Source organism: Oppia nitens, unplaced genomic scaffold, assembly GCF_028296485.1.
Source record: "Oppia nitens isolate AA-2021 unplaced genomic scaffold, nextdenovo-longstitch-racon4-pilon3 scaffold9_pilon_pilon_pilon, whole genome shotgun sequence".
Lineage (NCBI taxonomy): Eukaryota > Metazoa > Arthropoda > Arachnida > Sarcoptiformes > Oppiidae > Oppia > Oppia nitens.
In genome coordinates, this window is record NW_026533253.1 from 781,819 (window position 1) to 796,082 (window position 14,264).

The following is a 14,264-nucleotide window of genomic DNA, read 5'->3' on the forward strand; positions in this document are numbered from 1 at the left end:
CAATATTTTGTAAGACAACTATAGTGACAATTAAGTGATTGAATTCACAGAATTATTCAAACAAATTCTTCTTTAGTATGAAAAACATTCAACTTTTCAGTCAAATATCGGGTTTTAATTTCAAGAGCTGTCAGATCATAGGTCCGGTTCTCGATGTTTCGTTGAGCGACAAACTCACGATTACGGCGATTATCATCAATAAACTTAGTATCGATAATAAGTTTTTTCTCTTCTATCGACTCTATGTCGACAACTTGTTGTCCATTATCGGAACAGGTGGGCGATGTCGATGATGTTTCGGCAATCGGTACGGACGTACAATCAGTGTAATCGTAATCCAATTTTAAATACTCCTAAAAAATTGTGAAATAATTTTAATTCTTAATTTTTTTTAATTTTTTAATTATTGTAAATAATATTTATTTATTTTATATTTTTTTGGTGCTTATGTTTAAGATTTAGTAATGTTATAAATACAGTACTATATAATGGGTGTCATTAAATCTATCAGCAAAATAATTATTTGTTGTTTTATTTGTGTGTTTTTAGTAATTAGGATGTTATTGCTATTTAATAGATTTGTTATAATAAACAAAACATAAAACAAAATAATTGTCAAAATTACTTGATTTGAGTTACAGGAGATGATATCACCCAACACTTTGACTAACTGTGCAAACGTTGGCCTATCCAATGGCTTCTCCTGCCAACAGTTGTTCATAATCTGGTAGATCTCTTCCGGACATTTGTTGGGCGGTTTCATTCGGTAACCTTTTTCCAAGAGTTTGATGAGATCTTCTGCCGGCGTACCATAGTATGGAGTACCGCCTAAAGTGATTATTTCCCACAAAAGTATACCATAGCTCCAGACATCCGACTGGGATGTATAGATCTGACTTAATAATGACTCGATTGCCATCCATTTGACAGGAAGTCGTCCATCGGTTGTCTTTCTATAGTAGTCTCCCTGTATATTACGGGCCAATCCAAAGTCGCATATCTTGAGGACATTATCTTCGGAGACCAGAACATTACGGGCGGCCAGATCTCTGTGAACGCATTTTTTTGAGGCCAAATACTCCATACCTCTGGCAATCTATTTTTAATTTCATAATTTTAAAATGAAAAATATTTTAATCATTTATTTATTTATCTAATGAATAAAGCATTTTATTTTAAACAAAAATTTTAATAAACTTCTTTTCCGAGCAAATAAACAAATAAAAAAAACGGAGTGACTCACTTGGTAGGCATAAATGATGAGATCTAAATATGTTAACGGTTTCATCATCGCATCCCCATCCCTGTCCTCCAACCCACTGCCTATAGGCTGTTCATAAGCACTTGAGTCGTATCGATGTTTACGTAAGAAATCCCTAAGATTTCCATTCAGAGCGTATTCAACGATCACATAGAGGGGCCCTATTGACGGGTGCCAATACATTAATATTATTTATATGTATACATCAATTTATTAGATATAGAGAGAGAGAGGAACAGGCATATAGATGCTGGCATAACCAGCATCTATACAATACACAACCAGCCTTTTCTTCCAAATGCATTCATTGTATAAATAAACACAACGTTTATATGTATTTCAATATACAGTATATATATATATTGTATATAAATCTAAAGAAAATCTTTTCAATAAGTAATATATATTTTTGAAGAAAACTCAAATCAATTGATGATATAAATAAAGTGAATGCATTTGAAAGAAGAAAAGTCTTGGAGAGAGAGAGAGAGAGAGAGAGAGAGAGAGAGTATTGACAGCAATCGTGAGCCCAAACAACTATTCCTACCGTTTTGTGTACAACAGCCCAACAAATTGATTATATTTATATTTTGTCCGATCTTTTTCATGACCTCCATCTCAGAGACCAAGTTTGTCATCTCGTCGTCGTTATGAAAGTCTTTCAACATTTTGACGGCCACTACTGTCTTCTTTTTGGGCGAACATTTCAAATCGTAGGCCTCAGCTTTTACTACCTGTCCGAACGCCCCCTGACCTAATTGTTTGCCCAATATTAGTCTAAATAATCAAATAAAAAAAAATTTTAAAAATAAAAACATATATAAATACATATAAATAAAAGTAATAATATAATGATAAACATCTTTATCTTTTTTTGTTGTTTTGTTTATTCATCAATAATAAACAAATAGTGTAAACAAAAACCAGACAATACCTGTCTCTGGAGTGTTCCCATAGTGGATCCAATGGCAGTTCGTAGTGATCTTTTCTATTAGATTGATCACTGTTTGCTGAAACTTCGATGGCCTGGTAGTCAATTTTGACTAATGGTATGAGCGAATCGTTGCATTTGTCCGGATCGGGACTCTCGAGAATCACTTTCTTTTTGATGACATAGCTTTTCTGTGCAATTATTGTCACATTTTTCTTTCGTCGGGAATAACAGGCGAATAGAAGACAACCGAAAAAACAGACAAAACACAAGACCGACAATATTGATACAGCAAACAGATTGAACGGTGTCTTGAGATTATCCAACTTTATCACCGATGGATCAGCTGTTTTTAATTTGATTTAAAAAACAAACATTGTTAGTATATAATTAATTTTAGTTTTAATGTTATACTTGATTTATCAATAAATGTAAAATAAATAAATAAATGAATGAATACTTACTGGATAGGACTTTAAGTGTAAAATTTTTGAATGAAGGACCGTATAGGTTGGTGACAACACATGAATAGTTTGCTGTGTCTTCAAATGTCAAGTTATTGATGACCAGTTGATAAGCATCAGTGCCATTGTATTTAATGTCTTTGTGCTATTCAACAACAAAAATGTTATTCATGTTAGAAAAAACCAATAAACATAACATTCCTCATTGAAAAAATTGAATTTCAATGAAAAAAAAATCAAATAAATAAAAACTTATTCAATAATATTAATAATAATGAATACAAAAAAATCAATCATTACATCAATGATAGTATAGGATGTGGTGTTGCCATCATTTGAACTCATGTACCAATCAATGAGAACCTCGACATCCGACATAAACATACAGTCAAAGATTGCCGTTTGACCCAATGGTAGCGTCTGATTGATATTATAGAGATGGGTATCAAATACGGGTTTGTGGGCCAAAACACCTTTCATTTTAATGAATAATAATAAAAAGCGTTTTATTAGTTATCAAACAAATCAATCAATAATTTTTTTTTTTAATTTTTAAATTCAATACATACTATAGACTTCCACATTATATGTGTGATTGATTTGACCAAATATGTTGGACACAACACATGTATAGACACCAGAATCAGACGGCGCTATATTGTCCATCGATAGCATCCATTTCTTCATTTGCATCTATTTATCACAACAACAACAAAAAGTTTTAAATAATTTATTGATATTTATAAATAAATTTCTTTTCTTTTTTTTGTAAACAACAAAACAAACTTAACAAACCATTTCTGAATTCTCTCTTACGGTTCCCTCCAATAGTTTAGTATCTTTAAACCACCGTATGGTAGGAGTGGGTGTACCACCAGATGGGCAAAATAGTTTCAATTGACTGCCAGCCGGTTCGCTGATCAACTGAAGCCGCATTTTATCCCATTTAGTAAAATATGGTGCGTCTAATCATTTAATTAAATAATTTTTTTTTGTAAAATTGAAACTAAAATTTTAAATAAACAAAATCAAGAATTAATAGCCTACTGGATCTGCTTTCAGTTGTTTTCCTATTTTTGCCGCTTCTTTCTGTGGTCAATGGCTGGTCCTGTTGTGGCGGATCAACCTCTAGAGTATAGTTGATCCGAAGTGTCTCGCGAGCCGTGAGTACGACACATGAATAATGGCCGGCGTCATCAAAGTCAACCTTTTTGATGGTCAAAGTGCTTAATGTCATCCGATATTTCTCTGTTTGTGTGATCTGTTCCTCATTTCTAAGCCATATCTTTGTATAGTTTTCGTCGTTGACTATATAGCACTGGAAGATGACATCCTTTGCAAAGGGCGTGAGAAAATCGGTCGACGATTCAATCCATTGAAGACGATCTTAATATTTGCAACAAAATTTAAAACCCATAAATGAAATTATATATATATATACTGTATATTTATAAATCTGGATTTATTTTAAACTATTGCTCTCTTAAATATGATAAGCAAATGATATACAGTATATTATGTATCATATGGGTTGTTGTTGGTTGTGTATGTGATTTTTGGTATGCCTTAAGTTATATATTATGCATTTTGATTGATAATATAAGTGAAACCATAACTTTTTTTGGGTAAATTCATATTTTTCTAATTATAGATATTTGTCTTAATATACTGTATGTATGTATGTATGAAATCAAATGTGGTGGAGATCATATGCAAATTGAAGGCACACTTAATAAAAATTAGTAGATATTTTGGGAACAGTAACGACATTGGATACGTGAGCTCAATAGGATCCCAGAGCCAGAGTTTTATGTGTACTGTATGTGTGTGTGTCTTATGATTCCTGAGCCAACATAAACACTATCTCTTAAACATATTCTGTTAATTCATTTAAAATAAACTTAATATATATGTATATACAGTAAATAACAGTCTCTCTCTCTCTCTCTCTCTCTCTCTCCTTCAATCTCTCTCTCCTTCAATCTCTCGCAACTCATCTTAATTTTCTTTACATTTATCCAAACTATTTATATTTATAAAATGTTTATATAAAGTGAAAAATATTTTTAAAACTAAATCTAAACTGTATATCGCTATACACATTAAATTAGATGACTAAAACAAAAAGCATCAGTTATATTATATATACAGTTATTTAATATATGATATAAATATAAAAACTACTAAATAAGCATTAATAAAAGTGCATTGAATTGAAGGGGGACTTACCATTAGATTTTGGTGGCAATCCTAATACAACATGTTTATCGATAACCAATAAGCCAGTGATGATAATCAAACTTAACAATAATATAACACTCATATCTATCCACTTCACTGATCTATTAATAAAACACAATAAAATAGATTTAATTATATACAGTACATACAGTATATTAAATAATTATTAAGCAAAAATCAGCAATTGTCTTAAAAATAAATTAAATATATTAAAACAATATTTAAACACTAATCAAAAAAAAAACAAAATAAAAATAAAATAAAAGATTACTCAGTCTATCAAATTAGTCATTCAAACAATTGATGAATTGGTTTAACATTATACAGATATTTTGAGTATTATATTACATTAATCTCTGTATACAGTATTACACATTAGATAAACATTTGGCTAAAATTTGTTTTTTATATAAATATATTGATTTGATAACTAATATATTAATCTTATTATAATAACAAAATCAGTTCAATGGTAGACAAAATAGATGATAAAACAAGATATATAAGAAAAAATACCTATTGTTCACACATTAAGACATCATGTCTTTTGAGAGTCAAAAACCCCGACACAAGACTTATGGGACCCAAAGAATCCTATGCTATACACAAACACAACAATACAGTTGTGTTGAAGAACTATTGGTAGGCCTTAATCTCGACCATTGGTTAGTTGACATTTGAAGCCTTCAACTGAACTGAAACCCAACTGAAGATTTGGTTAGCCTTAACACACATCTGCAGTCCAGATGCAGATACAGTCACCAAACAAACCTAACCAACACTTTTTTTTGCCCAACACTTCTCAACTATCACTAATAAACCAGAGGCAGTGTCTCTCACTTATGGTGAAAACACTTAAAGGCCTACTAAAAGACATCTTTATATACTAAGGTTATATAGAACTTAGCTGTGTCTTACTGCCCAACCCCCTCATGCACACCAATGCCATCCATCCCATCCCGTATGGGTATCTAATATAATGTACACTATTATATATGTTTTAAATTTTGTCAAAAAAATAAGTTATTGAGAAAACTTTTTAAGTGTACCCCTAATGTCCTGTTTAAGGCTGAAGACATTAATGTCTTTAACGAGTACCATGTTGTCAATTGATAGGGTACACTGGTATGGGCAATGTTGGGGAGGGGAGGGTGAATGGGGGAGAGGAAGAGATGGAGAAGCGCACTGGTGTGCCAAGTGTCGTGTCCTACCAGTTGTTGGCACGCGCTCTGTGTCTAATAATTTAATGAATATTATTCACCAAATTGTTGGACTTAATGTCAACTGTCTCTACAAAGAATTCATTTCCGGCACAATCAGTGCATTCAATCAATGCAGATATCCTGTCCCTTACGGAGAGTGGCATCCCTGTCCCCATCACATACACACACTCACCACTCATTATATGATATATCAACTTAAGTTTTTTAAGAGTGCGCCCACAAAATATTACAAGACATTTTGCACGTGTTTAGTATGAGATATAGTCACCACTAAATTGTAACGCTTTTTCCCGATTCACTGTATTTTTTTAATACACTTATTATTACTCTATTATTATAAATACTATCTTTCAGATAAAGTGTTTCCTTTAAGACCGACCCATAAAATATAAGGCAATCTTTTATAGTTAAAGATTTATTTTTTGTTAATTTTTTTTGTCAAAGAGAGTTATAGCGCCGGATATGGTATTCAATTCAATTTATATATAAAAAACGCTTTTATATTAAAAATAAAAACTTTTTTTTTCTCTCAACTAATAAGTGAAATGATTTATTTAAAATCAAATTGATTTATTTCAATGACTTGTTTTGAATGTGTCATTCAATTGGCAAATATATAAATAATATATTTATCTAACCCTTTGACAGATGGTTTGGACAAACAATTAATTTATAGCTTAAAATACAAACTTTTTTTGCAAACTTCAAATTTAGTTATTAGTAAAGTCACTGTCTCTATAAATATAGGATATCCACTTAAAAACTATATATCATATATTTTTCAATGCTATATAAATATAACAAAATATATTTAAATTTTATACAGTTATATACAATATATATTTATATACTATATGTATTAATATAATGTTAATCTAATTTCTATTAATTAACAACTAGGTATTAATAATTACTGGGAATTGTATTGAATTAAATATTTAAATAAAAATTGAAATACTTATTAATATAAAAACTTTATATAAAAATAAATCATTTTCTATTTGTATTGGATTTAAATGTCGATAAAAAATACTATAAAATTTGACAAAAGTCTTAAATTTTTACAACTTTTAAAACTTGAATATCATATAAAACATAATTAGATAAACATTAATATCATTAATATAATACATTATAATAAAACTGTACAATCGTCTCATATTTTTCATACAATCAAAATACAATGCTTTTGTAATTTTGTAATATTTGATGATATTTTTAAATTGTTTGTAATATTTTTATAATTTTATTGTCATAATTGAATAATAAGTTTTAACATCGATTTTATAGAAATTAAATTTATTTATTTATAAAATTAATTTAATAATATATATTTTTATATAATATAAACAATGATAACTAAAATAATTAAAAAAAATAATAACCAAATAAAATTATCTCATAAATGATTTATAAATTTATTTTAAAATACAAGTTTTTTAGATATAGGTATAAATAATGATTAATTATCTAAAAATAATAATAATAATAATAACTCACCAAAATAATAATCTCAAAAATCAGACACAATTTTGTGGCACCGGTAGGTATCACTTGAAGAGGATAATAGTCTCAAAAAAATTATACACCATTTTTTTTTATCGTTAACTACTTTATAAAACGAAAAACAAATTTTTCAATATTAAAGAAAAACTTCAAAAAAGTATTAAACCATAAGTTTTTCACATTAAGTGTTAGTCAAAGCAACAAAAAAAGAAAAGTTAATGTCGTTTACCAGTGAAAAGCTTTTACAGTTATTTTCAGATATAATATGTTTTTGACTTTTCAGCCAAAAAATATCAAAAAAAAAGTTAGGCCTAAAAACAGCTTACAGTTTACAGTGAATCACACGCACACACATACACTATGTATTGGGTATATTGAGAGCACTGGTAGTCCATCTAACGGTGCAAACAAACACATAAAGTACTACTACTACACTGTATTTAATGTTTTTTTTTTTATTACATTATTATTATTTGACTATAAATCTAATGCCAAAACACAACACAAAAACAGTCCAAACGTTACACTCATTGAAGTCGTCAACCATTTGTTGACATATTATTTGTATATTTTATCCATACGTTTGGCCACCGATTGAACCGATCGTCTGAGTGGACACCAGTCAGCTGTAGTCGAGTGTAAATCCGTTCTTCGAGAGTGTTTAGCATCAGACATGTCCGGTCGTATCGGGTCCCGAGTGACCTGTCCGTCACATCCTGACGCTAACCTAATTGAAGATTACAGAGCTGGCGATCTGGTGTGTCCCGAGTGTGGTCTAGTGGTCGGCGACCGTGTGGTGGACGTTGGCTCCGAGTGGCGTACTTTTAGCAACGAAAAGTCCAACGCCGACCCGTCACGTGTGGGCGCCTCAGAGAATCCGTTGCTAACAACCGATTTGTCGACAATGATTGGCCGCAGCAGTAGTGATGTTGCCTTTGACGAGTCGGGTCAGGCTAAGTACCAAAATCGCCGACACATGTCATCGTCTGATCGGGCGTTGGCCAACGCTTTTCGCGAGATCTCAAACATGTCCGACCGAATCAATTTGCCTAAGACTATAGTGGACAGAGCAAACCTACTGTTCAAACAGGTTCACGACGGCCGCACACTGAAGGGCCGCAGCAACGATGCCATTGCGTCGGCCTGTCTTTACATTGCCTGTCGACAGGAAGGCGTTCCCCGAACATTCAAAGAGATCTGTGCCGTCAGTAAAGTGTCCAAAAAAGAGATCGGCCGCTGCTTTAAGCTAATTCTTAAGGCATTGGAAACAAGTGTCGATCTCATCACAACTGGTGACTTTATGTCCAGATTTTGTTCCAATCTGGGACTGCCGTCGTCCGTACAAAGAGCGGCCACTTATATAGCCAAAAAAGCTGTCGAATTGGACATTGTTCCCGGCCGTAGTCCTCTGTCAGTAGCAGCAGCGGCCATATATATGGCCAGTCAGGCATCGGATGACAAGAAATCGCAGAAAGAGATCGGCGAAATTGCCGGCGTAGCCGACGTAACCATTCGCCAGTCGTATAAACTAATGATACCGAAAGCGGCCGATCTGTTTCCATCTGACTTCAGGTTTGTCACACCTATCGATCAATTGCCGCAAATATGATCAACCATTACATACCAAACAATAAATTGTTTTTTTTTAATTATTAATGTCTATTACCGTCTAAACCTAACTGTCATAATATTAATAATAATAACATTGTTTGTATGTTAACATGAATTTATTAATAATTGCTGTTTATTTTTATTATTATTATTATTGATAATAATTATATTGGTTTAACACTTTGAAGATTATTTACAATTACTTTTTATTGTTTATTATTATTATTATAATAATAAATTATTTGAATAATAAAAAATTGTGTCTTCTATTTGATAGCATTAATTTGTTTTTAAATTTATTCAAAATGATATATCTATTTAAAATACTGTATTTAAATAAAGGTATAATAAAAAAATTTATAATCAATTAAAAGAGAAATTGCTTAATTGCTATTAAATACAAATTTAATTACATGTACGGGCCGACCAAATTAGTGAACCGTCTATTATATTACAATCGGTTAATGTGAGACAATCATACTCCTCGGTCAGCAGTTTATTTTGAAAATAGACGGATACATCTGTGGCTTCTATACCTTCCCGGTTCCCAATACAACGCTTTAATGACAAAACTAATTCAGTGTCGTATGATTTGATTAGATAACGTTTACCATTGTATAGCACTTTAATTGTTATCTTTTTGTCAGTCAAAACATTCATTGATATGGATTCCGATACTTTAGACTTTTGTTTTTCATTTTCAAACACAACAACAGCTAACTTACTCTTCTTTTCTGTATTTATTTCGTTCAGATTTGTGTCCAGTTTTACCAATTTTCTACTTTCTTTGGTTAAATAATTTTTTGGACGATTTTTATTACTATTATTCGACAATTGATTTAATTGGGCTTTTAGTGATACAATCTCTTGCAATTGAATTTGTTGTTCACTAATCTTATCCATCAATTGTTTGTTATCAGTTATAAGCTGATCAGTATCTTCTCGCCATTTAACTTCTTGTTCATGTATTTGATACATCAATTGTTCGTTAGTAGTCTTAATCTGATCCATTTCATTACATTTCCAATTATATTTAGTATTAATAACTTTTGCTCTATTGGTTAATACACGAATCTTATCATTCATCGACTCAATGGTGTCATTAGCGGCGACTAACTTATCATTAACTTTCTGGAGATTGTCTTTTAGTTGTTCACATTCTTTGTCTGTGTTAATCAACTTTTCTTTTTCTTCATTCAATTTTTTATTTAACACTTCATTTATGTCTTTCATTTGTTCATTAGTTGCATTCAATTCCATTACTTTAGTATTTAATTCTTGATTTTCGGTGATAATTGCTGTTAACTTATTGACCTTTTCTTCCAAATTTGTGTTCAATTCTTTAAGTTTTGTTTCATTGAATACCGAATATTCTTCCATTTCTTTTTCCAAATCTTTTATCAATTTGTCTATCGATTGACCCCTTGATTTAGATTCTTGTAGTTTATAGTGTTGTTCTGTAATCTTTGCCACCAATTGTTGATTGTTTGCCATAATCTGTTCCGTCTTATGAGTGGCCATTTCATACTTTTTGGTCATTGAATCCAATTCATTGCTAAAATATGTCAACTTATTGTTTAATTCATTTGTTTCTTTTTGATGATTTTCAATAAGCTGTTGATAAACATTGATATCAATGTTGTTATCTCTGAATCCTTGTAACTCCGCGTCCATCGTATCAATCATTTGATTCATCTGATCGGTAGTTGTTGTCAACAACTGAAACTTACTCTTGAGCTCTTCATTATTAGCCATAACTTCATTCAATTGTTTATTTTTCTTCTCGAAACTTGACTCCATATCATTCAACTTACTATCGACAATACAATCCACAAATGTTTGTCTAAAAGATTTGGCCATTTGTTGACAATCTTGTATTATTACCAACTCTTCCATCAACTGCTTCTCCTTTGACGTCATTTCATTATCTATCGACTCAACAACCACTTCCAACTCGTCGTTACTGAACTGCGATTTAGTCGTCGCAAACACCTTCTCGTCGTCTTTCGTTTTGTCCATTGGTTTATAATCAATAATATACCACAAAAACTCAAAGCCAATCAACTTGAGGACAGTAAACCTATTATATACTCTAAACTTAGTGTCAATGGATTTTAAAGGGCAAATCAAGTGACAGTATTTTAAATTCAATTAAAACTTATATTTCAAACTAAACTTTTAGTGAGTCTTATAGAGTCAGATGACTTTTTATAGTAATAATTTTATTCATATTATTTAAATATAAATAAAAGTATTAAAGTGTGAAAAGGATTATTTTTTTAAAATTATAATATTATTTATAGGTTGAGAACTATACGTTAATCCTTAAGTGAATAAATTTGATATATTATTATAAGCTATTATTAATAGCCTATTAATCATAGGTTATAAATTACAATTTTTTTTGTGTCAAATCATTTGCACTTTATTCAAAAATTTATTTTATATAATATCTATTATAATAAGCATAATATTCGTAATGAAAATAAATATATATTAGGTGTATAATAACTAATCAAATTAATTCATTTATTTTTTTGTTAAAGAAAAAACTTATTAAATATACTCTTAATTGTTTATTAATGATAATAATAAATTATTTGATAAATAAAAACTGTGTCTTCTATTGTTAGCATTATTTGTATTTTTATTAAACAAAAAATTATTCAAAATGATAAACCGGTATATATTTAAAATACTGTATAAAAAGGTATAATTAAATTATGTTAAAATTACTTAAAGAAGTAATAAAAAATTTTCTTTAAAAATATATATTTAAATTTCATTCGTTTAACAGCTAATCTATTATTCGTTTGTTCCCAAACTTTCTTCATTTCATTGTCCAGATTTGTCACCAGTTTTTCCGATTTTTCATTTTCTTTGATTAAATCATTATTTAAACGATTATTATTATTCGACAATTGATTTAATTGGGCTTTAAGTGACACAATCTCTTGTAATTGAATTTGTTGTTCACTAATCTTTTCCATCAATTGTTTGTTACCAGTCATAAGCTGTTTAGTTTTTTTTTCGCAATTTAACTTTTTCTTTAGCAATTTGATCCATCAATTGATTGTTATCAGCCATAAGCTGTTCAGTTACTTTTCGCCATTTAACTTCTTGTTGACCAATTTGATCCATCAATTGGTTGTTCTGTATCTTTAACTGATCCGTTTCATTATGAAATTGTATTTCCTGTTCAGTTAATTTATCCAACAATTGTTCGTTAAAAGTCTTAATCTGATCCGTTTCATTACATTTCAAATTATATTTATCATTAACCGATTCAACTTCATTGGTTAATATGTGGATCTTCTCATTCATAGACGCAATGGTGTCTTTAGCGCCGATCAAGTTATCATTTACTTTCTGGAGATTGTCTTTTAGTTGTTCACATTCTTTGTCTGTGTTAATCAACTTTTCTTTTTCTTCATTTAATTCTTTGTTCAACAAATCATTCATGTCTTTCATTTGTTCATTAGTTGCATTCAATTCCATTACTTTAGTATTTAATTCTTGATTTTCAGTGATAACTGCTATTAATGTTTTGACCTTTTCTTTCAAATTTGTATTCAATTCTTGAAGTTTTGTTTCATTAAAAACCGAATATCTTTTCATTTCTTTTTCCAAATCTCTTATCAATTTCACCATTAAATGTCTTCTTATATTAGATTCTTGTAGTTTAGTGTTTTGTTTTGTAATTTTTGCCACCAATTGTTTATTGTCTTCCTTAATCTCTTCCATCTCATGAGTTGTCACTTCAAACATTTTGGTCATTGAGTCCAATTCATGGCTAAAATATGTCAATTTGTCATTCAACTCATCCGTCTCTCTTTGATGATCTTCAATAAGCTGTTGATAAACATTGATATCAATGTTGTTATCTCTGAATCCTTGTAACTCCGCGTCCATCGTATCAATCATTTGATTTATCTGATCGGTAGTTGTTGTCAACAACTGAAACTTACTCTTGAGCTCTTCATTATTAGCCATAACTTCATTCAATTGTTTATTTTTCTTCTCGAAACTTGACTCCATATCATTCAACTTACTATCGACAATACAATCCACAAATGTTTGTCTAAAACATTTGACCATTTGTTGACAATCTTGTATTATCATCAACTCTTCCATCAATTGCTTCTCCTTTGACGTCATTTCATTATCTATTGACTCAACAAACACTTCCAACTCGTCGTCTTTCGTTTTGTCCATTGGATTAAATCAAAATTTATAATCAATAATATACCACAAAAACTCAAAGCCAATCAACTTGAGGACAGTAAACCTATTATATTATACTCTAAACTTAGTGTCAATGGATTTTAAAGGGCAAATCATATGACAGTGTTTTCAATTCAATTAAAACTTTTATTTCAAACTAAACTTTCAGTGAGTCTTATCGTAACTTTAATAACAAAAATTTGATTTATATTATTTAAATAAATTGTTTCAAAATAAGTTACTAAAAGTATTAATGTGTGAAAAGGATTAAAAATTTATTAATTTTATTGATATTAATTTAAATAAGATTTATTGATTAAAAATTTATAAATTTATAAGTTAAGTCCTTATTTGTACGTTAATCCCTTCGTGAATAATCTTAATGATAATTATTGACATATTATTAGTTTATTATTACTAATAATAATAATAATTTATAACTTGTTTTATGTCAACTCATGATGTTTGATTTGCACTTTATTAAAAAAATTTAATTTTATATCCAATTGAAAAACATAGTATGTTTAATGACAATAAATAAATATCTGTTTATATTAAGGGTATAGTTTATTAAGAGTAATTTTGCCGGTAATTATTGATCAAATTTAAGTTCAACATTAAAATACACTTTTATTGAATAGTAAAAATTATTTTGCATTATTTTTCAAAACATAAAATTATCGATAAATATATATTTATAAAAATTACAAATTTTAGCAAAATAACAGTAAAATATTGATATATAATATAATTACTATAATTAATTAGTAAATAATAATAATTACTATGTATATAAAGTTTAT

General features: G+C 29.6%; 4 protein-coding genes across 5 annotated transcripts; 1 reads left to right on the forward strand and 3 right to left on the reverse strand.

Annotated features, from left to right (window-relative positions):
• Positions 1–9: 9 nt before the first annotated feature.
• Positions 10–7,745, reverse strand: LOC128964887 (fibroblast growth factor receptor 2-like). 2 transcript variants are annotated; one of them, XM_054311542.1, is made up of 12 exons: positions 7,621–7,745; positions 4,886–4,998; positions 3,704–4,042; positions 3,452–3,621; positions 3,226–3,349; positions 2,957–3,129; positions 2,657–2,801; positions 2,196–2,538; positions 1,809–2,038; positions 1,244–1,422; positions 626–1,096; positions 10–353 (listed from the first exon to the last, which is right to left on the reverse strand). In XM_054311542.1, the coding sequence occupies exons 2-12, from the start codon at positions 4,977–4,979 to the stop codon at positions 57–59; spliced, it is 2,565 nt and encodes an 854-aa protein (XP_054167517.1). In that variant the 5' UTR covers positions 4,980–4,998; positions 7,621–7,745; the 3' UTR covers positions 10–56. The 2 variants fall into 2 exon arrangements, with proteins under 2 accessions (XP_054167517.1, XP_054167518.1); XM_054311543.1 differs by lacking the exon at positions 7,621–7,745 and adding an exon at positions 5,414–5,560.
• Positions 7,746–8,107: 362 nt separating this feature from the next.
• On the forward strand, positions 8,108–9,335 carry LOC128964464 (transcription initiation factor IIB-like). The gene has a single exon (XM_054311052.1). It carries the CDS (start codon positions 8,300–8,302, stop codon positions 9,233–9,235), a length of 936 nt encoding a protein of 311 aa, XP_054167027.1. The 5' UTR covers positions 8,108–8,299; the 3' UTR covers positions 9,236–9,335.
• A 180-nt stretch (positions 9,336–9,515) lies between these two features.
• Positions 9,516–11,403, reverse strand: LOC128964542 (putative leucine-rich repeat-containing protein DDB_G0290503). Its single transcript, XM_054311164.1, has one exon. It carries the CDS (start codon positions 11,254–11,256, stop codon positions 9,643–9,645), a length of 1,614 nt encoding a protein of 537 aa, XP_054167139.1. The 5' UTR covers positions 11,257–11,403; the 3' UTR covers positions 9,516–9,642.
• Positions 11,404–12,255: 852 nt separating this feature from the next.
• On the reverse strand, positions 12,256–13,592 carry LOC128964686 (putative leucine-rich repeat-containing protein DDB_G0290503). The gene has a single exon (XM_054311322.1). It carries the CDS (start codon positions 13,450–13,452, stop codon positions 12,256–12,258), a length of 1,197 nt encoding a protein of 398 aa, XP_054167297.1. The 5' UTR covers positions 13,453–13,592.
• Positions 13,593–14,264: the final 672 nt, after the last annotated feature.